We start from the raw sequence: 25,077 nt of genomic DNA, 5'->3' as shown, positions 1-25,077 counted from the left end.
ATTTATTAAACAGTTTGCAGAGAGGTTTGTTTAGTATGTGTGAGGCTTCCTTCAATAATCTAGGATTAATTGAATCGGGACCAGATGCTATTGTACAGTTTAAAATAATAAGTACGTCTTCTATTTCAGTTTCATTTAGAGATAGTTGTGAAAGTGTAACTTGTACATGGACCTGAGTATTGGGCAAATTGGCGTTGGTTTCATCTGTTAGACTGTGCTGAGAAAAATAAATTGAATTCTTTAGCCTTATCAGTATCATTAAAAATAAGGTGATCTCCTTTTAACAAAGGAGGAATGCTATTATCTTGTTTTTTTTTTAAACCACTAAAACTTTTAATAATTTTCCACCAGTTACTACTACACGAGTTACTGTTAGAAATTTTGTTAATAAGAGACTGTTTATATTCTTCTTTGGACGTTTTAACCTGTTGAGTAACTTTGTTTCTAATTTTCCTAAATTTTTCCCAATCTGAAGCATTATTATATTTTTTTGCGTGTCTATGAATACGATTTTTTCCCTGACCGATCTCTTAATTTCATTTGACAACCAGGGTGGTTGAGAATTACGTATTGTTACAACTTCATTTGGAATATTTTTATCTGCAGCATCTAGTATAGCTGATGTAAGATTTTCAGTGATTTGATCGATATTTTCATTATTTGTAATCAAGTCCCAGTTGACATCCCGGAGATCATTTCTATAAGAATCATAATCTGCACGATCGTATAGCCATATTTTACGTTTAAATGTTCTACAATTATTTTTGGTAAATTTAGAAATGCCATAATAGGACAATGAAAACGAATTTGTTCCGTTAGAGAAGGACCGACTCCGCTATATGCAATTGGGTTCGTGTTGTTTGTCATTATTAAGTCTAGAATAGAGAAAGAGTTTTCGGTAAAAATGTTTTGGTTCATCAATTAATTGATTTAAAGAGAACTGATTCAAAAGTTGCTTAATTTTTGAGTTATGATTACAGTTTAACTGGTTTTCATTGAAATCACCAGTGATGACGATATAATTATTATTCGTATTTAAGGCCGAATCAATGCTATGCTCGAGTTTTGACCAAGTCTCTTGTGAACTATTTGGGGTTATGTAAAATGTTCCAAATAAAATCTGTTTACCATTCAAATGAAGTTCAATCCATAATCCTTCTAGTCCGTCAATTTCTAGATCACTTCTACGGCGTTAATATTATTTTTAACATATACAATAACTACAATAACACCTCCACCTGCCTTAGCAGGTCCTCGATCGAGCCGGAATGGGCTGTGATAATTTTTATTTTTAACAGAATCATCTGATTGGTTACTATTTAACCAGAACTCAATGAACGCTAAAATATCGGAATCACTATATTCTGCCTCAGTAATATCAAGTTTTTGATAAATACTTTGCACGTAAAGATGTACGAACGAGAAAGATGATCGGAATAATTCGTTAAAATTAGAGACATCATCAGAATTTACCGAGCTTACACTGGATATAGTGTCATTTAAAGGTCCGGGGTTAGATTCAATTCCAGTCAATATAAGAAGAATGAGAACGACGATTAACATAAAAAAAATATGAATAATTTAGGCATATCCTTACATGGGGACTTATTAGTAACAGTCACTGAAGATGGATTGAGAAATTCAGTCAAGTTTTGTTCGTAAGTTAACACGAAATTGATCAAAACGCTAAAAGTAACGGCACGTTTTTTATCTTTAGAAAGGACTATTAAGTTGATACAAAATACTTCAAAGAATGATAATCGTTTTTTCTTAGAAAACGTGACAATAAAACGACCCACTCTTACTCGGTATTGATCAATACCGATACCCATTCAATATAAGTCACACCGGGTGAGTAGAACGGAATGGAGTAACAGCAGACCGGGCAACAACAATATGTGCATGTATAAGTGCATTTCATCTTGAGTTTATACATTTATAAACAAAGATAATGTAAACAAAAATAAGGCAACGGGAGTTGACATGTGATAGAATCTAAGAGGATTAATTTGCATTCATAAACAATTCTACAGGTGTGAAATGACGTATTGAACAAATAGTCCAGATGGTTACGCATAAGTGATGAAAATTACTATCAGAGCTTGGGTATTATAGTAAACTTTGAATGAAATGAATAGACAAGAATGTACCTTCTATTTTCTATGTGTCACCATACCACGGGAGAAAATATTCATACATTTGATTGTGTATATTTTATAAAATGATTACACAGGCAAAACAGTTGTTGTTTTTAACATACATACGCATACTAAAGTAAAATATGAGATTATTGTTTAAGAACCGTGTACAGTATGTATGTGAAAAAAAGGAATAGATGACTCAGGATGTCAAACTTATTTTAACAAAATACTGTGGAAAAAATGAGTATTAGTAGCACTAATCACGAAGATTTACAGTATTCAATGGATGCACCTTACTTACCGGCATATGTAAAAAAATATAAGCTTGAACATGAACTGAAAAAATGTTGTACCAAGTCTGAAAAGCTTATAGTATACATATGGTTGTCTTTCTTTTATTACATTGTATGATAAAATGCACAGTTCGGATAAACGCATCCTAAACCTTTTAATATGCATTGAAATTTAGTTGAGTATCCGTTTGTCTTTCTTGTCGTCCCCCATTTCATAAACAAAACTTTGTACAGTTCTTAAGCAGCAAAAATACAATAGGTGCAAGTTCGATTTTGAGCTAGATAAAAAATTAGTTTTCGAGTTAGCAACTCACCACTTTGATAACCTACTTGAAAGCATTATTGGGCGTAATTCCGTGATAACTAACAGGAAATTTCGCAGAATGATAGGATAGAATGCTAGAAAGTCCCCTTTCAACTTTTCCTGCCGATTCAACCATAACATGTAAACGATTACGAGCGAACAAGTCCCAGTTTGGACGTTGCTCACATTTGTGTATATCTTATTAAAGGGCAACTGCGGAGTGAATTTGCGTCTAAAAAACGATATATTGAAAATAATCGATATCAAGAGATATGGCTTAATGCTTCATCTGCGTCTAGATGTTGTAAGAGGGACTTCAACAATCAAAAAAACATTAACACCCTAAAACCAGACCAAAAAGCCCCATATGACGTGTACATAGGCAGAATTCTTGATAAAATAAAAATCAGGTTTACTCCCTTGCTGCCCATTGGCCATGGAGTGAAACCTTTGGCGAAGCCTCGGGATAACCAGCTAATAGCACCAGGCTTTCAGGTAGAGATAACTGCTAATCTTGTATTAATCGATCGCTGCAAAAATAGGTCATTGACGCATCGCATGTCTGGAGCAGTCAAATTGTTTATTGCAAGTGTATTTTAATGGAGTTTTTTTTTCTTTCTCAACGGACCACATCAAGTTTTAAAGTCTTAATCTCCTTGCGTTTATCGGTGTCCTCATCGTCGTCGTCGTAAGACGTCAGCGCCTCCCATACCCCGGAGTCAAATTAAACCTGGGATTAATAAAACAGCTTCTTAGTGCCAGATTAAAACTTTTTTTCAGAAAAGAGTGAATTGGCTATGAGGATATGAAACTTTGCTTAGGAACCTACCATTTACATGTAACTTCCGGTATGGAAGGGGTGCTTAGTTTTTTTCTTTGATTGTTAAATTTATTCCGAACAAACAACAACACGGTTTTAGGAAAAACATAGGATGTTCAACAGCTTCATCCGCACTGCATGAGACAATATACGAAAATATTGTACGTAATAGTAAAGTCTGTGTAGCCTTTTTAGACACGCAAAACGCATTTGATACTGTGTGGCATTCTGGATTACTCAACAAGTTGTACCAACTGGGGATTACGGGAGACATTCACAAGCTTATATATAATGCATACCAAAATATTTGTGGAACAGTCCTATTTGATGGTGCAATGTCTTCAAACCTTAAGACTCGCCACGGTACGCCAAGGAGGAGTACTATCCACCTTCCTTTACCAACTTTGTATGAATGAACTTTAAGAAATACTTGAAGAACTGAGTATCGGAGCCACTGTGAAGATTGTATATTCTGGTTTGCCGACGTTAGCTGACGATATTGCTTCAATAGCTACAACTCCACATAACCTGCAAGTCATGCTGAACTGTTGCTATGATTATTCTATGCGTTGGAAATTCAAGTTTAATCCAGCTAAATTTTCTATTTTAGTTTTTGAACATAAATCACGTGTGGTTGGGCATGTTTGGACATTAGGAAAAGGCGTTATCGAAGTAATGGATACACAATGTCATTTAGGTATTCATATTACTGATAACTTAAAATAGGAACTTAAACTTGATAAAGCTTATCAAAAAGGTCGTAATGCTCTGTATTCCATTGTTGGAAATGGACACAAACAACCGGATATAAACCCAGTGACTACTGTAAAACTTTACCGAAAAGTCGTCATACCAACTGTGTTATATGGCTGTGAAACATGGAATAACTTACGTCAAATTGATATCACAAAAGTCAACCGTTTTCAGCATTATGCAGTCAAAATTATACAGGACTTTCGTAGACTTACCCGCTCGGATATGTGTGAAAGTTTACTAGGTATACATAAACTGGTAACTGAAATCGACAGGAGGGAACTCTCTTTTTTTTCAAAAACTTACAAATTTACCATATTCGTCAACCTATTAAGAAAATCCTTCTAAAATACTCTACTCACTTGTGTATAAGCATGACAGTGAAATTGGTTTCTTACCGGATGTATTCGAACTATTTGTCAAGTACAACCTAGCATATACCTTTAACGACTATGTTTCCTAGTATACATTCCCGAGTAAAACCGTATGGGCGAACATTCTCAGCCATGCAATACATACCTTTGAAACTAGCGAATTGCAATCTCGAATGAACAATGATAATGAGTTTATAAGATTCAAAGAAATCCAAAACAAATATGTCCCTGGATCTGTTTGGACTATTCCAAAGACGGCTTCTGAACTACGAATTTCATTCTATGTCTCAAAAATGATTAAATGTCCACCTCAACGTTAATATGTTTGTTTATCTGGACAACTTTGAAAGTGAAATACTACTTCAAACAATGATGGGTAAAGTTCTCCCTCATGACAAATTTAGTGACTCCACAAAAGAGGAATTTTTGAGATTGTCATTTCATTTTCTAAGACTCATGAACATTTCATATCTTTCCGAGTGAATAATTTTAAAATGTCAGTTAGGATAAATTTATATTAAACTGTGCTGTATTGTACATACATTTTGTGATTATAATGTATTTTTGTCTTTTTCCCCATCTTCAAACTTATTTATTCATTAAATTATTCATTTAACTAATCCTTATAAACTTTCAAGTCTTACATTTTCAAAACTTTTGTTTCCATAACGAATATTGGTCTTTACGAAGAGTATTTATATCTAATTATAAATGACATACATAGATATATATATATATATATATATATATATATATATATATATATATATATATATATATATATATATATATATAAACACAAAAATACGTTTGTACATATATATATATGTATGTACAAACGTCTCAGAATGTGACGACTCTATTCGCTACACTGCTCCATCGGATCAAATTGATACAGGGGAGATATATAAACGTATAGAAAGGTCTGAAATTTCCCAACGAAATTAGAACGGTAAAATTTGCGATGCAAATTTTTGGTCGTTCCCTCCGCGGGACTCGAACTCGTACCGCTGTGACATCTATGGCAACACCGCCTGCACAAAGTCCAGCGCCCTAGACCACTCGGCCAGCTAGGCTATATATATATATAAACTTGTCATGTTTAGCATTATGAGTTTTCATATAATCTCACTTGTCTGTATTTCAATCCTAAAAGGTCTTCATGAACAGTATTTTCCCATGAACATTACATATACACTATCACGGCTATTCCCTTCCTAAACTTACAGTCGTCATGGACATTTGCATGAATGGTGCATGTACATAAATAATTATGTTAGTTGAAACTTGTGACTGACTCATCTTTTCAAAATGAATTGGTGTGTGTGTGTGTGTGTGTGTGTGTGTGTGTGTGTGTGTGTGTGATCATAATGTTTTGAATATATATTTGTTGTATACTTATATCATGTTTATTGAATGTAAATCTCTGTAAAGAGGAAATAAAGATTATGATTATGACCATTGATGTATGATAGATGATCATTACGTAGATCCTTTCAACGATTAGTCATTTTGTATGGATTTAGTTTATGTAATTAGTACTGTCTCCACACTCTGCTCAATCGGGCATCCTCTAGTTTATGTACTACGTCTCAGAGATAATAAGAAAGAATATAATAATAAATTAATTTGCGAATTGTTAGAATTTATTTCACCAATAGGGTTTGAAGGATCTTTTAATTCAGATTCAGATCAATCTTGTCAGGGGGTACCCAATCATACGGGTGTTATCAAGTTTTGAAGAGGGAGTGTGGAAGTATGTATACAAAGAAGCCTCCTATGGTACTTTACGTAGTCTGCATAAAAAAAAAACTGCAGGAAAATCATTAGCTAATGATGGAAGTTATCATTTGTTAAAACATTTGTTATAAACTTGCCTACATCAAAGGACAATACTATTTCGATTTATGGTTGTGATTTCATTTCGTCTCGATTTCCTTCGATTCATTTAGATGTATTTCGTTTCGATTTGTTTCGTTTCGACTTCGTTTCGCTTTTTACAAGAACTCATCTTGAAAAGACCCCTTGATCCCCTTACCAGGTTTGATAACAACGTGCTAGATTAGTTATTTTGTTTTGTAGTGTTCCTAAGTAGAACCGCAATTGTCTTCATCTATAAGTGTTTTCCAATGTAAAAAGTTCAATGAGTGCAGTGAGGTTCTACGGCAGACGATGATTTCAACAATTCACATAGACTCGGTTACTCTGACCTATATAAGGTAATCTTGGTCATATTTACAGTTCATGTGAAATGTAGGTTTTTTGGAAGAACTCCATAAATGCCATTGCTTTGTTGTTAAAAAAATCGCTTCAGTTCGAAAATTTTCACTTTTTCAAGTGCCTATAAACCATCGTTTAACTTTATGTAAATAATACCACTTATAAAGGTGAACTAATCTCGTAGCATGTACCAGGAAGTAAAAAGATAACAACGGGGCGTTTTCCGAAAACTGACGTTCAAAGAAGTTAACTAAGTGCCAATATTTGGGAATACCGGACAATTAAGAGTATGATCTATTCTCATTTGAGCTTTACTTGAGTTCATTGTATCATCCTCCATTTTTCGTACAAAATTTGATGAATTTCTGCTCAAACTATGTCAAGGTTCAAATTATTAAAAAAACTTTTTGTGTTGGTTATAGTCTTTGACAGAGATGTATAATATACATATTGTATACTTAAGTCTCTGTCTTTAATTATCATTTGTTTGTCATTGCTTAATACAACGTGGGTAGATAAATATTTCATTTTTAGTGCAGCTCGGCGTATATAAACTTTACATCACATTCACAGTCGTTACAGTTTATATATATTTATAACTAATGATGCATTATCATTGTACTGCATTTGGACATATAAATTTGAAATAATTTTCTACATTACAATTTGTAGGCTATAAATATTTATTTATCTACAGACAGTTATTTGTTTTATTCTAATCAGTTTTGAAAAAAGAAAAGATTGAAAATATGAGTTATCTTTCTTTGCTTGAAAAAAAATCCAAATAAACTTGATTCAAACTAAATGATAAATAAGGATATTTACTGTATTTGATAATAATACGTCCATTGTGTCCTTTTATACCATATTATATACTTCATACAAAAATAAAACAGAATAATAAGAGATTTGCCAAGCGCAGCATGGAACGACAACAATCAGATGCCGATTCAAGGACTGGCATGCCGGACGTACACCCCCACCCTATATCTGTAAGACAAAAAAATTTCATTCAATAGCATCGCATTATACAATGTGGATGGATAAATATTCCATTTTTTAAGTGCAGCTCAGTGTATATAAACATTAGATCGCATTTATACACAGTCGTTACAGTTCATATATATGTCTAACTAATGATGCATTATCATTATACTGCATTTGGACATATAAATTTCTTCATTACAATTTGTGGGCTATAAATATTTATTTATCTACAGTTTTTTTTTATTCTAATCAGTTTTGAAAAAAGAAGAAGTTGAAAATATGAGTTATCTTTCTTTGCTTGAAAAGAACCAAATAAACTTGATTCAAACTAAATGACAAATAAGGGTATTTACTGAAGTTGATAATAATACGTCCAATGTGTCTTTATATCCCATAGTATATACTTCATACAAAAATAAAACAGAATAATAAGAGATTTGCCAAGCGCAGCATGGAACGACAACAATCAGATTCCGATCCAAGGACTGGCATGCCGGACGTACGCCCCCACCCTATATCTGTAAGACAAAAAAATTTTACCACAAGTTTCACCCAATATTATTTTTTGCCTTGCTTTGCATGGCATTGAATTCAATTAATGCCCCCCTAAACTCAAATCCTGGATCCGCCCCTGACAATATCTAGACATATGTTCGCTTGAAGCACAATCTTTGCTTCTATCAAAAGCCAAATATTGACTCCGGCATCAAAATATCATAGCGAAATTTATACCTCCATTATGATAATTAGCCTTCCCCCAGTATGATATTTAACCCCTGCGATATTTTGACCCCCCAATCACAAGTTGAATAAAATAGAGGGGTAAATATCATAAGGGGTTAATTTATTGCATCACAGGAAGGGGTTAAAATATTGCGTCAGGGGGGTTAAATATCAAAACAGGAGGTTAATTTATTGCAGCGTGGGGTTAAAATATAGCAATAAGTTTAAGCTATCGCAGCAGGGGGGTTAAAATATCACAGCAGGGGGCTCATATATAGCAGCAGGGGGTTAATTTATTGCAGCAAGGGGTTAATATATTTTTTAAAGAGACCTGTATTTTCTCTTGATATAACTGAATTAACAGTTATATTTTGATACACCAGTATTACAATGTAGTATCTGTTTTTTCTTGCATGTAACAGATTATCTCAAAATGCAAATGCATAGCTTGGCTAAGTGCTGAATGATAAAACCTGCAACTTGGTGAACTTTGGACAAGTGTGGGCACATAATTTGGTTTTGACACGCTTCAACATGGGAGCTTATTTGAATAAGATTCAGATGATATTTTTTAAAGTTTTTACACATTGTTCCTAAGGAAATGGTAGAGGGTCAGATAGTTTTTGGAGGTTTTTGCCCCACCATTTGTTTTAATCAAGGGCTGAAAGGCAGATATTTTAATCCCTTGATGCGATAAATTATCCCTTCTGCTGCGATATTTTAACCCCCTGCTGCAATAAAGTAACCCCCTGCTGCTATATATGAGCCCCCTGCTGTGATATTTTAACCCCCCTGCTGCGATAAATCAACCCCATGTTATGACATTTTAACCCCCTGATGCGATTAATTAACCCCCTGTTATGATAACTTACCCTCCTGCTGCGATATTTTAACCCCCTTTCTGTGATAGATTAACCTCCCTCTATGGGTGTAAAAATATCATAAGGGGTATGTTAAAATAACCCAGAGAGTCAGTATTTTATACGATATATTGACACCGGGGTTAAAATATCAGATGATATTTTATCCCAGGGGTCAATATTTTGTGGGGGTCAAAATATCATATGACACCGGTTATTACCAATATTGTATTTTGATAGGAACTGTTCATTGATAGAATTAATTGCCTGTGACTTGGAGCAAGTTAGGAAGACCATGTTAGTTTTTAACAAATTTAAACATATGGATTTGCAGTTCCATTGATACATCTGGGTTAGAAACAATATCCGCACAAAGAATTTCTGCTTTTAGGGTGTTTTTCAATACCTTAATCTTGGAACCTTATGACTCCGATTCTACTTTTTTTTGGGTGTGACCCTGATATTGGGGTGGGGGGATAGTTTCCATTTCAAACATAGCTCTAACTACGTAGGAAACAAATCAAGGTCCCTTTTTTCCATAAAATGATGAAGTTTTAACCCCTTTTTTGATCTTATAATTGACAAAAGCTTGTAATGATCCCTTCAAAAGGCAGAAAACAGCTTCCCCTAAATAAACTTATCTTAATTCTTGTGGTAACCGAGAATTTTAAGACGGCCTTCTTTTCCTGTCTCCCTTTACCCTCATAAATGGCCGACCCCTTATAACTTGGAAACAATAAGAGATATATGTTTCAGAAAACTGATTGTAAAAATGCAGATTGGCTTTATCATGAGGAATCCTTTGCAAAACTTTTTAAATCATAAAATACTTTAAAATCAATTAGTTTTTTTTTTTTGTTTTTTTTTTCAGGCATGGCCTACGTTAGCCCCAGTACTACATTCTGCAGTTCGCCATACCCCCCACCCACCAATTTTAAGAAATAGGTTTGAGATTGGAGATTTTTATGATTTTATTATGCAAATAAAAATAATTAGGGAACCATTAGCTGTATAATTGGATTGAACCGGCTTCACTTAAAAATGTGTCAGCTGTGTATTTCAGGAAACTGAGTTCAAAAAGGGCACAATTCCCACACAATTTCATATTAGTATTTATTCACAACTACAAATTTTCTCTTTAATACAAACAACATTTCTTTTAACTCTGGTCAGTAGTATGACAGGAGTTGTTATGAAAAAGAAAAGAATATATAAGGTACTTCTGTAAACCAAGTTCAAAGTATCATTTCATGTTTGAGAGAACAAATGTTCCTTGTATAAAATGAATTGTGTCCTAACTAGTACCTCTCTTTGAAATATATTTAGTAATTTGCCTGGAATTTCAAAAACAACCTAACTGGGATGAGGAGCTCTAAGAGTGGGACGAGGGGCGCAGTGCTGGACTAGCGCTGTTTATTATTTAGATGATATTGAGCCTATTTTGTTACATTGGTTCATCCTAATCTTGGGTCAGATTGTCCTTTAATGTATTGAGAGGGCATATAGCTCATGACACACAAAGTGAAATAAGTTTCTGTATATCAGATTTCAATCCTTATAAGTAGAACTATTTCTCGTAATTGTAGGTTGGTTTTTTGTGTACCTTACTTAAGTAAATACTTCTGGACACTGTGATTGTGCTAATGTACGAAATCTTTTAGTTATTCCTGCCAATCCTGGCTTTGACATTAGAATACTACTTTTAAAAAAATGTATTATGTATTAGAAAGCCATAATATTATATTTTTCTTTAAATTTGTGTGCCATTAGTAGAAGGACAGGGAGAGACACTTTACAATATTGGTTAATTTCAATATTTCCCTAAATTGATAGAGTAATATGCAACGAACATCTTCAAAAACAAAAGCAGACAATTTTTATACATCATTTTCTAATGATAAAAAAAAAATCAACTTTTAATATTAAAAATACAATTTCTAATATTAAAAATGCGTACAAGTGACACAGTGATAATGAAATTTAGATTTTTAGTATTAAAAATTTATATTCTAATATTGGAAAATGGTTTTCGAATATTAGAAAATTATTTTTTTTTTTCAAATTAGAAATCGGATTTCTAATATTAGAAAATGATTTTATATATTAAAAGATCATTTTTGAATATTAGAAAATGAATTTTTAATATTAAAAATGATTGTAGAATTTTTTTATATTAAAGATCATATTCTGAAATTAGAAATCGATTTTTTGATATTAGAAATTGATTTTTTAATTTTAGAAATTGGATTTTTAATATTAAAAATTCATTTTCTTCAGTTAAAAAATCAATTTCTCTTGTTAAAAAAAGTTTTTATTTTTGATAATAGTAATTTCATGTTTAATAGAAAATCAGTTTCGACATATACATATCAGATTTTATTTTGATGTCTAAATGTGTCGATAAAATATGCAAACTTATAAAATGTTGTATGACAATTGAAAAAAAGTGGCAAAAGATAATGATTTGGAAAACAATATTCAGAGGTAAGAGTAAAGGAAAAAGAGTTTTGTTCTCTATTGATAGATCAATGGATACGGCAATATTCGTTTTTTTAGAAGAACTAACTTAATTTTTTTTATAATAAAACAAAATACTATCAGTATATGATGAAAAAATATGAAAAATTGAATTAAGTTGAAAATATTCTGTATTATTTAGAAAAAAAGTTATATAGTGAATATATGACAGTGTGTGTTCCATTTTTTCCCAGGTCATTGATACAAGAAAGGTGTGTAACTCGACCACTCCACGTGAATGAACACAGATTGTACTTGCCAGGTCATTGATATAAGGAAGGTGTATAACTCGACCACTCAAGGTGAATGAACACAGATTGTACTTACATAAGGTAATATATCATCTGTATTGATGTGGCACGTGGATGGAATTAGGGTAATACATTTTTTTGTAAATAGTTGGTTGTCACGCAACAATCTTTGGATCATCTTGTAAATAGCAATGAAATTTAATTGTTCATACAAACAGGTTTGTTTTTTTTTATTATTCTCATGTTGATAACAAGCTTGCATTTAGTTTAATTCAAATAATATCCTGCCATTTTTTTCAATTATGCCTGTTTGAAATAACTTTTAAATCTTAAACTATGTTTACTTCAGTCATTATATAAAAAAATATCGTTTGGTTGACAGAAATTTAGGAAGTTTTTGACTAAAGAGAAAAAGGCCAAATTTTGGGTCAGTTGTCGATGAGACAGACATTTTGGAAGTTGTTGATTTATGTAGGAGTAAGGGTCAAATTTAGGTTTCTGTCAGATATGTTGGAAATCTATATGGTAAAGACTGTTGCCTTATTCAATTTATCATTTTTTTTCTATTATTTTTTTTAATTAAAAAAATGTCCCTGGTACTTTTGTCTATTGAAAAAAAAATTCAAACAACCTATTTACCATTCCATTTTTTTTTTTTTTATTGAAATATTTTATTCAACTGTCATACTTTTATCGATATTGATGTTTTTTTTTTCTCTCCTTTTAATGAAAAAAAATGAACTTCTATTTCACTGCTTCTTGTCGCGTTTCCTATTTTTTTTTTATACTTTTCTTGTCACCTCTTGTCTCTAATTAGTGAGACCTGAGAGCACCCATCGTTGACAGTCCGATTGCATCAATCTGACAGGTCTGGGACCGCCGCTAACTTGTATCCCTGACTACGGTTCATGTCTGTAAGTTAATATTATTACAATGATTTGCCACATACTGACTGTTAATTTCAAAACTTTTTTTAAGACCTACGATTTTTATATATAATGTAGGGCCATCATTAAGAATTAGTTTTATAAGGTCTAAACTCGTTCGAAAGTTATTAAAACTCAAATCTGTGTAACTGACGTTTTAGAGTTTTCTCCTTGAGTATTAATCTAAATATCTAATTCTCTGTTTATATTACAGAATTATGACATCTGAAAGCTGCAGCTTCTGTCTGTCACTAGAAAAGACCAGCACTCCTGAAGTATGGGTCCACAATGTGAGGAATCCCTCTGTTCAATATGTAGTGAGCACCACAGAGTACGAAAAGCAACCAGGGACCACAGCACCATTCCTTATGAAGATTACCTAAAATTACCATCTTTTATCCACAAAATTCAACTCGACTGCAAAGAACACAAACAAAAATATCAATTTTACTGTAGGTCTCATGATTGTGCTATCTGTCATAAATGTTTGCTGGAATCTCATAAAAAATGTGAAGAAACTTTACACATAGATGATGTGATCCACAATGTAAAATCATCAGCAGTTTTTGAAGATTTATGGACAAATATAATGACAACTCATCAAGCTGTCTTGAATGCAATCATTGATAGGGAAGAAAATGTGACAAAACTACAGAAAAAGAAGGAAAAACTATCAACAGAGGTGAAAAAAAGAACACAAAGTCTTATTGATCAAATTAAGAAACTAGAAAACAAAACACTATCAGAGTTAGAGTCAGTTGTAAATGAAAATATAAATGAAATCAAAGCCACCAGAAAAATCCTGGAATCAAATAAAAGAAAACTTGGTGAATTATTGGAACAGGAAGAACTCATTAAGAACCATGCATCAAATTTCGAAACATTCATTGCAACAAAACAAATGGAGAGAGAAGTCCAAGAATCAGAAGAAATCTTACACAAATTATTTGAAAAAGGAGCCATGGATAATACAGACATAGAAATGAATGAAAACATCACAGCAGACGACACAATTTTTGGAATAAAAACTCTGTGTGACATTAAAGTATCAAAAGAAAAAAATACAACATCCATAGACATAAACAAACCAAACATAGGTCAGGCAGAGGTGAAGACAAGATTCCCCAGACAACTGACACTTAAACAACAGTTTACAGTAGATCAAGGTTTGTGGACTGGTTGTTGTACGCTGCCTAATGGACTCCTGGTGTTGACTGATTGGGAGAATGGTGTAGTAAACATACTACACAGTAATGGTCAACACAAATCATCAGTCAGATTTAATGGAGGAGGAGGAGCAGTATACGATGTAACAGTCATCAATGAGAACCATGTTGCTGTTTCTAATCCTGACCCAGAAACAATCTCCATCATAGATGTAGACAGGAGTAAAATCATTAAAACACTTCAGATAAAGAGTGATGTCAGTGGAATTACACATAGTGATGGACATTTATACTTCTGTGTACCTCAGGTAGGAATCCAAAAAATTAATATAGATACAGAAAAAATAGACAAACTCCATGATGACCAGACTGTTAGTGTTAGTTCATATATAGACCGGAATGTTGATCGTGGTTCATATATAGACACAGATGGCAACAGAATATGTTATACCTGTCCTGACACAATACAATGTCAGGGCCTCGTGGATTATCAATGGATCAACTGCAGAATATGTTTGTGTGTGATAATGAGAAACATAATTTATTACTAATTTCAAGGGATGGAGATAAACATGAAGTTGTGTGGCCCTCGGTGTGTACATTATGATAAAGTGAACCATCATCTCACTGTTGTTGATGATAATATGGTGGTCAGGATATTTACTGTATATTGACTTTTGATGGAGAACCAACACTGAGATAAACAAATTCAGATTTAAAGGTAAATAAAATATGTTTAATTTATAATGATTTAATTTATCAGAAATCTTTAATAACAATATCAGAAATTTTTCTTTTTTTTTGTAAGAAGTTTTTGTCACAAACATGTTTTAATTTACTGACTTAGTTAATAATCTTTAATAACATAAATTTTTACTTTTTTATTCACATAAATGTAATAATTAACTTGATTAAAATCTGTTAAAAATTATACAAAATTTGTTTATTTAGTATAATGAATGATTGTTTGGAAATTATTATATATTTCTTTGTAAATTAGTGTTGGTCTTCATCAAGTTTGTCAAATACATGTATCTAGATATGTCATCAGTGAAAATCTTTTCACTTCATTGTTTTTGTTTATAGTTGTATTTATCATTTTCATGTTTCTAACTTTGATTTTTTTCTTAAAATTTGAAATTCCTATAATTGTTTTACAAATATTTCTTACACGTACAACATCAAATGGTGTAAACAAATAGTTATTACTTATTTTAGTCATGAATATCATGATTACATGTACATGTATGTATTCTGTTAAATTATGACTAAAAAAAACAAAAACATACTTTCAAAAATGTAAAAAGAAACTGTAGAAGTAGTAATGTAAATACATGTACTATACATGTATTTTATTTTTATCCATGATTTGAATTGTTTTACCAGACATTTCAACTTCAACTCCTGCATCATGTGATTCTTTGTGATTTTGGCTAGTATTTGCTCATTGAAGCCCAAATATAGAAATTAGAAATTTCAATCAAATGGGGGGAGGGGCGGGGCCCAATCCCCTGAATCTGCCACTGTGCTTAGGCCAAAATGAAAGTATGTGTGTTTACCGTCACATGTTTATTTTGTTTTGTTTTTGTTTTTGTTTTTGTTTTTTTTTTTTTTTTGGGGGGGGGGGTGTACAATTGCTGACAGTGCTGGCACTGGAGGCCACCATTGTTGTTTAATACGATAAATACCAGTACCGGTGACGGAAAAGAATTTCCAGAATTTCAGAAAATTGCCAATAAAAAAGTTAGGGTCACAGCAATAAAATGATGGTCGATTGGATGACTGTAAACACACATTTTTTGGCCTTAGGTTAACACTTAAATTTTATAATTATCTTAAATTAGTTCAGATCTAATGAAGGTTAATTTAATAGGAAAACTCAAGTGAAATGATGAACAAGGCCAGTGAAGCTTTTTACTGTGATGAATACACCTAGTTAGTATTTTTGTACCGTTAGTAACACTTTTTAAGGCCTTGCCATTTCAAATTACATTGTACATGTACATATATTTTAATGGTTGAATGATTTGGAATTTTTCTCATGATAGACTAAGACAATGTTAATTTATCAAGAAGAACAAGGCTCAGTGGAAGTGGATTTTAAAAACTTGGTGAATTTGGATTTTTCCATGTGGACGAGGCCATCATGATTGATCATGATCGATGTGGATATTAACATGATCAACGACAAACCGTCTATTTAGAAGTTGTGACATATTTCAATATAGCCTGTGGAATATGAATGCATCATAAGGACGCAGTCAACATGGACATTTTAAACATTGGATATTTTCTAGAGACTTTAACAATTCATGGAGTCTTCTATTATGTGCTCAGCCAATATTTTTTTTTTGATGAACAATGTCTAGTGAGAATTTATTTATATATATGTTGAACTTACATGTAGCTACTTAAGGTTTTTTCATATGTACATGTATAATCCATTGTGTCTTCAGCTATCCACATATCTTGAAAAGCTGTAGATACAAGTACAGTACAGGTGTTTAGTGATCATGGTGTTTGTTCGTCCTTCAGCTCCCCTGAAACCCCTGAATGGAATTCGATGGAACTTTCACATATTCTTTATACATGTATTATGATGCTATTGTGCATTTCCTATTTTTTTTTCTAACTGAATGACTTTTGGGGTTACCTGATGCAAAATTTATCTGGATATGTGGTGGGGGAGAAGGGCTTTCCTAATCTGCAACTTCTATGATATCGCTGAATTGAATTTGATGTTACTTCCGCAGATTATTCATTACTTGATATTATTTTGAATCTCCTATTTAGTTTTTGCATCTGAATTGTTTAATCATTGAAGGGGTATCCTAGATGTATATGGTTTTTTGGGTAGGAAAGCGGCAGGAGGATATCACCAAGTGAGGTTTGCTTACAGGTTTTTTTTTAGTACATGTAAAGAATTGTTATTTTCTTATTGAGATATCTCTCTTAGAATTATGTAATGTATGTATCGAGTGTCAGTCTCTGTAAGAATTTGGCAGTTGTTGAACCATGGTATGAAAAAACCAACAGTTTTGCTAGTGTAATTTGACTACATGTATTTGCTCTAAATTCAAAGAAAAAAAGTAAAAAAATTTCATATCATTTTGATAACATGAGTTATAATCACATTGAAATGCACATAAAATGAAGAATTCAAGGGCAGCAAATTCTGTCAAAAATTTCATTTTTCTAACATTCTCTTGAAAAAATTTCTGGACAAATCCAGAGATGCAAAGATCAAATTATGGTATGATATAGAGAAAGTATCCTAGCATGAAATTAAATTGTCAGATTGGTGGGGTTTTTACAACCATTTTGCCTGATTCTTACAAAAACTTACACTTATATATTAAGTTCAAAAAGAGATACAATCCATTAATTTAAATTCTACATGTAAGTAATTTTTAAGTACATTGTAATGGACATTGTAGTTCTAAGGGAGACAATCCATTTTGCTTCCAAACCATGTCAATGCTATCCATCAGTCATCATTAGTAGGAGTTGATGATTGTAACAAACAAAACTTTTAATCAAGATTTTATCATTTTGGGGACTTACATGTAGTTGTTTTATTTTTTATTGTTTTTTTTTTTGTATTTGATTGTTTTGTTTTGTTTTTGTAGACTTTATTATAATATTATAACAACATTTACCACTTAATTTTTTGTAAGTAATTTTAGTGCAAAAGAAATTTAAGTTTTAAAGTTGATATGACAATTACTTAATTATACCTCTATTTTGGTGTATCAATTAAGTTTTCTTCCAATTCATTATTACTGTGAAACATTTTAAATCAAGCCATTGTACTCCACAATAATCATAAATGAGATGAGTTATTGCTCCAGAATTTTCCAAGTATCCAAAAATTTACTTACCGGGGTACAATTGTTGAATTAAAGAAAATCTGATAATTTTTTGTGTAATTGTCTTTTAATTTTGTACAAATAGAAGATGTAAAAATATAAATATATATTCTACAAAACTCTCATTTTGTTTGTCTTCAGGGGCTAGTTGTAATTTCCTCCCTTGTCAACAAGTTTGAGTGATCATAGGACCATTTTTAAGGATTGGTTGTTTTTTACTTCTCTGTATCTGCCAAAATAGCAGAAAATACAGATATTAAGGCAATGGTTCAAGGTAAGGCTTGCCTTATCTCTTGGAAACCAGTAATTTATTTAATGATGGATGGTACTTCCATGAGCTAGCACATTGAATAGATTGGTGTGAACATAGAATAAAGTATCCAGCTGCTTCTTAATTACTGTCTGTAACTGTTTCCTCAATTATTGTACAAAATGGCGATAAAACAATGACCAGCCGGTTGACCCTATTTTTTTCAGGATGTGACAATAAACACACATTTTTTTGGCTTATTTCTAGGAAACCAGTGAATGATTTAATGATGGATGGTAATTCCACGAGCTAGCACATTGAACTGTTTAGTGTGACGATAGGATCATGTATAAAGCTGTTTCTTACTTACTGTCCAGTACACCAACTGGAAGTTTGGGCAACAACAAAGACATGCCACTTTTGCCTGTCTTTGGCCACTTCCTGTAGGCTTTCCCATGAGTGGTTAATCTTGTGCATTTCCAACACAATGGTATGATGCCACATTATCTCTGCTTGGCTTTCACACAGATAATTAACTGTTATCAATCAATAAATAAATCAATCAGTCAATCTCTTCCCACTGACACCATAAATAAAGCATTCACAAAATTTATACAAATTACAGAAATGAACAAACAAAAAAATATTAAGATTCTAACAGGTGTGGATCCAGATAGGTTAATACAAATCTGCAGTCCTATAATGGTGTCACTCTGTCGTCAGTTTCGTTACTGTCGTCGTAGATATTTCATGTTGATGACTTGAGTATAAGTATATAGACCTTAAGCAAATTAAATCACAAATGAAAATCCAGTATTGATTTTGGGGTTTTTAACTTGAACTGATTGTGAATGAGGGGCCAGAAACAAATCTTTTCCTGTTTTGCAGATAATAGCTTGCGTAAAGATGAATGGATCTTACAAATTGTACATCAAGGTGGCATACCCCATCTCAAAAGAAAGGCTTGGATTGACTATGGGGGTTATGCTTATTTAGGAATAAATGGCCAAAAAGAGACATAGCTAATTTAGGTCAAGTTCTCTTCCTGTCTCAACTGTCTAATTGCATTGAAATTGAAATCTGTAGCAAGCTTTGAACTTGACCCAACTCTTCATGGTTTAACCTCAGCAGTCTCCACAAGCTTAGCCCTGCTAAGCATTTCATTTATTAAATATTTAATTAAGGCTCAGACAATTTTCTAATTGGGGGGGGGGGGGGCTCAAATTTTATGTTGATTTGGATTTTTTTTGCCCACATGCAAAAATAATTTATTTTTTCAGCAACGGCCGGTGTTAAAAGTCTTATTTGAATTATAACTCACATTGTTTAGGGATGGTGGCAATATTGAATCATATTTTTTAATCGTATGACGGAGAACAAAATTTTGGCATAAATTTGGAATAAACTTATTTTTTTTATAACAAACCAAGCCAGACTCCCCCACCTTTCTCATTTTGCAGTCCCCTGATTGTAACCTTATTCCTGCATGCACATCTATATATAATGCCTTACTTTCCTATGAAGTTTTATCAAAATCAGTCGAGCGGTTTAGGAGGAGTTGCCCTTCTGAGATTTTATTATTGCAGCACTCAATTATCTCCCCTTGGCAGTAATTATATTACTTCATGCACATCTAAACATGTTGCAAACCTTTCTATAAAGTTTCATCAAAATCCCTTTCATTGTTAGAGAAGATGCACTTATGATTTATAAACATGAAACATACTCGATTTGGATTATCTCCCTTTGTAGTCTCCCTGACAGTAACCATATTTCTTCATGTACATCTTCATATGATGCCAGCTTCCTACAAAGTAGGGTGGTTTGATTTTATAACGAGTTAAAAATAAAAAAAAATTCCAGAGTTGTAGTCATATACGACTATCCACCGGGAGGCGCTGAAAAATTTGGTTATATATCACCAGAAATTAATACACAATAACTCTCAATAATTTTGGGGTGAAGCGAGGAGCTAGTGCCTCTGAGGTTTGTAAGTAGAAAAGCTGAGGACCTCTGATTGCCCTTGCGATCAACCCTTGATTGAAATGGTACCTTATGACTCACCGATACCAATATCTCAGGCTGATAACAAAGGCAATATTAAAAATTGGGGTGCATTAGTAAAAACATTTTTTGTGGTGGATTTTGATTTTTATTCTCCAAATTATTAATTTCAGCCCCCCATCCCCTCCTTCCTCCTTTCAGTAAAATATGGTCAGTGCTGCCTCAACTGGATATTGGGACTTCACTTTACATTGGCTTGTAATGTAAAGCCTCAAATAACAATCTGATAAAAAATAAAATTAAAGAGAAGCTAAAAAATATTGGTCTAAGGGAGATAACCAAAAAAATAATTAAAAACTTGATTTGAAACAAAAAGCGCAGCTCAAAATTTAGATATTTGATAAAGTGAATTCTGTCTAAATCAGACACTTTGTTGAAGATCTTTATATCAGTGTAAATGTAGATTTTGGAACCTTAGAAAACCAACAACCTATACAAGTCTTAGAGGAGCCAATTTAAATTTGAAGGATGTAGGTTTAGACAAGTTTCACAGTATGTAATTCATACAAAATAACATACATAGATAAATAAATATAGTGACTTTCCTTTGTTAGTTCAGTCTGTGCTTTTCGTCATTAGCCCAAAACCTGAGGCTAGTAAAGATTGATTCGGGTTAGTGAAAAGTCTGAGAATTTAAGTTGCATTCTTATAAAACAATTACTGCAATTGACTGTTTGGACCAACAGCTGAAAGTTTTGATGATACAGACTGTAACAGTTAGTAAATAACACAGTTTTTGTGTAAAACGTGGATTAAAATGTCAATTTTCATATCAAATAGCATAAACCCTACAAATCTGGAGAGCATAAATCACCTTCAATTTACTCTGATAAAAAAGATACTTGAACATCAGAAGTTTATCATGATGATCCCAACTGGTTATACTCCACCCAAAAAGAGGGTCAGGGTAGTTAGTAGAAAGGAAGGGTCTAGATACATTCTGGAGCACTCAAGAAGTCAGGCTGGTTTGTACAAATGAGAGTCTAAATCCATTCTCCAAGATGAAGGCAAAAAATATTTGTGGTAGGTCCTCAGTTGCTGAATCCATAGATGATGATGAAATGCCATCATCTCAAACAGCCCCAAGTACATAGTACTGGAAGATGATATTTACTCAGTCAAGATGAACATGGAACAATTGAGATGAAAGCAGACGATTTCTTCCGACACATACTTCTATGCCACTGGAGAGACACCAGACCTGAAAATAGAACCGAAAAAAATGTTGTACTTACAAGCACAAAATATGCAACTATTTATCTCATGGATTTTATTTTTAAACCAAACCTGTCCTAACAGACAGAAAGACTGATACCCAGACCACTTATACACTTGACTAATTAACCTGAGGTTAATAAACTACCTCCAACCTAACACGTAACAGACAGACATGAAACCACAATATACATGTAAACTTTAGGCTTGACTAATCAAAAAGTTAGACTGGCACCTTGACAACGTTATACACTTGACTAATTAATAAGAGGTATATAAAAACTACATCCCAAGCAAACAAACAGACAGACATGAAATCACTATATACACTTCAGGCTATACTAATCAGACAGTTAGACTGACACCTTGACTACTTTATACACTTGACTAAGTAACCAGAGGTATAAAAACTACCTACAAGCCTAACATACTACAGACAGACCAACAGACAAGAGATCACTTTATACACTTGACTAATTTACCACATGTATATAGAAAATACCCAAAAACCTAACAGACAAACAGACTGACATGACATCACTTTATACACCTGACTAATTTACCAGAGGTAGAACAAAAAACTACCTCCAAACCAATAAAGCTACAGACAGACTGACATGACATCAATATATACACCTGGCTAATTTACAAGAGGTAAAAAAAAAACTACCTCCAAATCAACATGCTACAGACAGACAGACACGAGATCACTTAATACACTTGACTAATTTACCAGAAGTATAAAAAACTAGCTCCAAACCCAATATCCTCCAGACAGCCAGACAAAAGGTTACTTTATACACTTGACTAATTTACCACAGGTATATAAAATACCTAAAAACCTAACAGACTGACAGACAGACAGACAGGAGATCACTAAATACACTTGACTAATTTACCAGAAGTATAAAATACCTTCCACCAAACCTAACATGCTACAGACAGACAGACAGACAGAGAGACAGAAAGGAGATCACTTAATACACTTGACTTATTTACCAGAAGTATAAAAAAACTACCTCAAACCTAACATGCTACAGACAGACAGACACGAGATCACTTAATACACTTAACTAATTTACCAGAGGTATAAAAAAACTAGCTCCAAACATAACATGCTACAGACAGACAGATACAAGATCACTTTATACACTTGACTAATTTACCACAGGTATATAAAATACCTAAAATAAAAACCTAACTGACAGACAGACACACAGACAGACTGACACTTTATACACCTGGCTAATTTACCAGAGGTATAAGAAAACTACATCCAAATCAACATGCTACAGACAGACAGACACAAGATCACTTAATACACTTGACTAATTTACCAGAGGTATAAAAAACTAGCTCAAAACCTAATATGCTACAGACAGCCAGACAAGAGATCACTTTATACACTTGACTAATTTACCACAGGTATATAAAATACCTAAAAACCTAACAGACAGACAGACAGACTGACATGACATCACTTTATTCACTTAACTAATTTACTAGAGGTATGAAAAACTACCTCAAAACCTATCAAGGTACAGACAGACAGACACGAGATCACTTTAAACACTTGACTAATTTACCAGAGGTATAAAAAAACTAGTTTCAAACCTAACATGCTAAAGACAGACTGACATGAAATCATTTTATACACTTGACTAATTTACCACAAGTATACAAAATATCTAAAAACCTAACAGACAGACAAGACTAACATGACATCACTACATTCACTTGACTATCAAGTAGAGGTAAACAAACACTGCCAAAACTAATGTGTGACAGACAGACAGACATGAGATCACTATATACACTTTACTAATCAATCCAAGATATAACAGCTACCTCCAAACCTAACGTGTGACAAACAGACTGAATCACTAATCTGTTCAGTATTGAAATTATTGCCATATTCAACTCAGGGGATACCAATCCATAAAAAATAAACACATTTTTCTGAAATTTGCACCAAAAATAGATCTTATTTACTGAACATTTTCGCCAGAAGTTTCACTCAATAATTTGTTTTGCCTAGCTTTGCGCGACATTAAATTCAATTAATGCCCACCCCCTTAAACTCAAATCCTGGATCCACCCCTGATTAATGACATTTTCAGAGGCATAAATCCAAGGAGAGTCAAAAATCCCTTCTAAATACAATTTTCTTACAGCAAAAGGTAATAAAATACATAGAAAACTGATTTCAACAAAAATAAGTTAAGATATTATAGCAAATACCTCAAAAATCAGAAAATTAAATTTATACTGTAAAGGGAGGTAATTCTGCAGTACATGTACAGTTTATTCAAGATGACTCTTTATGATTGCATGTTTTATTGATTTTTTCATAAAATAAAAAAGTAATTCATGTATTTTCTTAATTTCAGAGCTGACCAAACCACATACAGACTTGTGTACTTTAAAAAATCCTCCACAAAGTTGAATCAGAATAGAGGTTTTTTTTTAGTGTGTTTCTTCCAATGTTTTTTGCTGTCCTGAACTTTACATCTTTAATAGTATTTGCAACAGATATGTGGGGCAAGGATCAAATATACATGTACAAGGGATTTTTTTTTTCATTCTGTAATTTCATGTGGAAATTTTTATTTGGTCCTGTGGAACAAAGTCAAAATTTAGGACATTTGGCAGTGGTCACTTTTCATATCTACGAGGTCTCTAAAGCATAGAATGGCACTCATTAAGAAATGTTTCTATACATGTTTCCATTATGGTAAAGTTTTATTGAATTTGAAGTGGTGTAAATTTTTTTATATGTCAAAATGGGTCTCTTGAAATGCATTTCAAAATTAATTGTGTTCTGATACATGTACCTATTGGAGAGGTCACATTTTCATATGTTTTGGGGGGTTATTTCTGAGAATTAACAGAATAAAATTGAAATGTGGCTAAAAACCAAAAAAAAAATATTTTCATTTTGTCCATATCTAAATGGGTTTCCATGGAATTTTCAATGTAAATCTCTTAATTGCTTATGGCATCATGGTAAAATTGGGCATATGAGCTAATTATTGTCTCATTATGAGTTTCTGCACACACAGTGTCATAATAACAGCAAATAAACACCATTCATAATCAGTGGAAAGTGTATAGGTAACAATTTGAACATTTAGAACTTGTTTTTGATGGGAAAGGTCATTTGGTAATTTAACAGTTTTTGTCAGTTGTTGCAACCTCTTGTAATACATGCACAACTCTGTACTCCATTGGTATGCAATTCTGAAAACAAATTTGAGAGAGAAATGAAAATGTAAAAAAAAGCATGATTTCCCATTCTTTTACATATATTTTGGATAAATATGCCACTTAAGCCCCTACCAAGT

General features: G+C 32.7%; 1 protein-coding gene across 7 annotated transcripts in view; it reads left to right on the top strand.

Moving 5' to 3' along the window:
* Positions 1 to 18,308, top strand: part of LOC148600645 (uncharacterized) — a 29,377-nt gene extending 11,069 nt beyond the window's left edge. Inside the window, exons 1-4 of one of the 7 annotated variants that reach the window (XR_015917826.1) lie at positions 6,719 to 6,904; positions 12,187 to 12,324; positions 13,384 to 15,056; positions 16,384 to 18,308. Coding sequence is in view for 6 of the 7 variants with exons in the window: in XM_088557904.1 (XP_088414030.1) it covers positions 13,447 to 14,886 (1,440 nt within the window). In the remaining variant the exon portion in view is untranslated. The other 6 variants (XM_088557905.1, XM_088557900.1, XM_088557902.1 and 3 more) reach the window with 6 other exon arrangements.
* Positions 18,309 to 25,077: the final 6,769 nt, after the last annotated feature.

This window comes from Perna viridis, chromosome 13 (genome assembly GCF_037379345.1).
Source record: "Perna viridis isolate PV_CMFRI_1.1 ecotype Kerala chromosome 13, ASM3737934v1, whole genome shotgun sequence".
NCBI classification, from domain to species: domain Eukaryota; kingdom Metazoa; phylum Mollusca; class Bivalvia; order Mytilida; family Mytilidae; genus Perna; species Perna viridis.
This window is presented reverse-complemented; position numbering and strand designations above follow the sequence as displayed.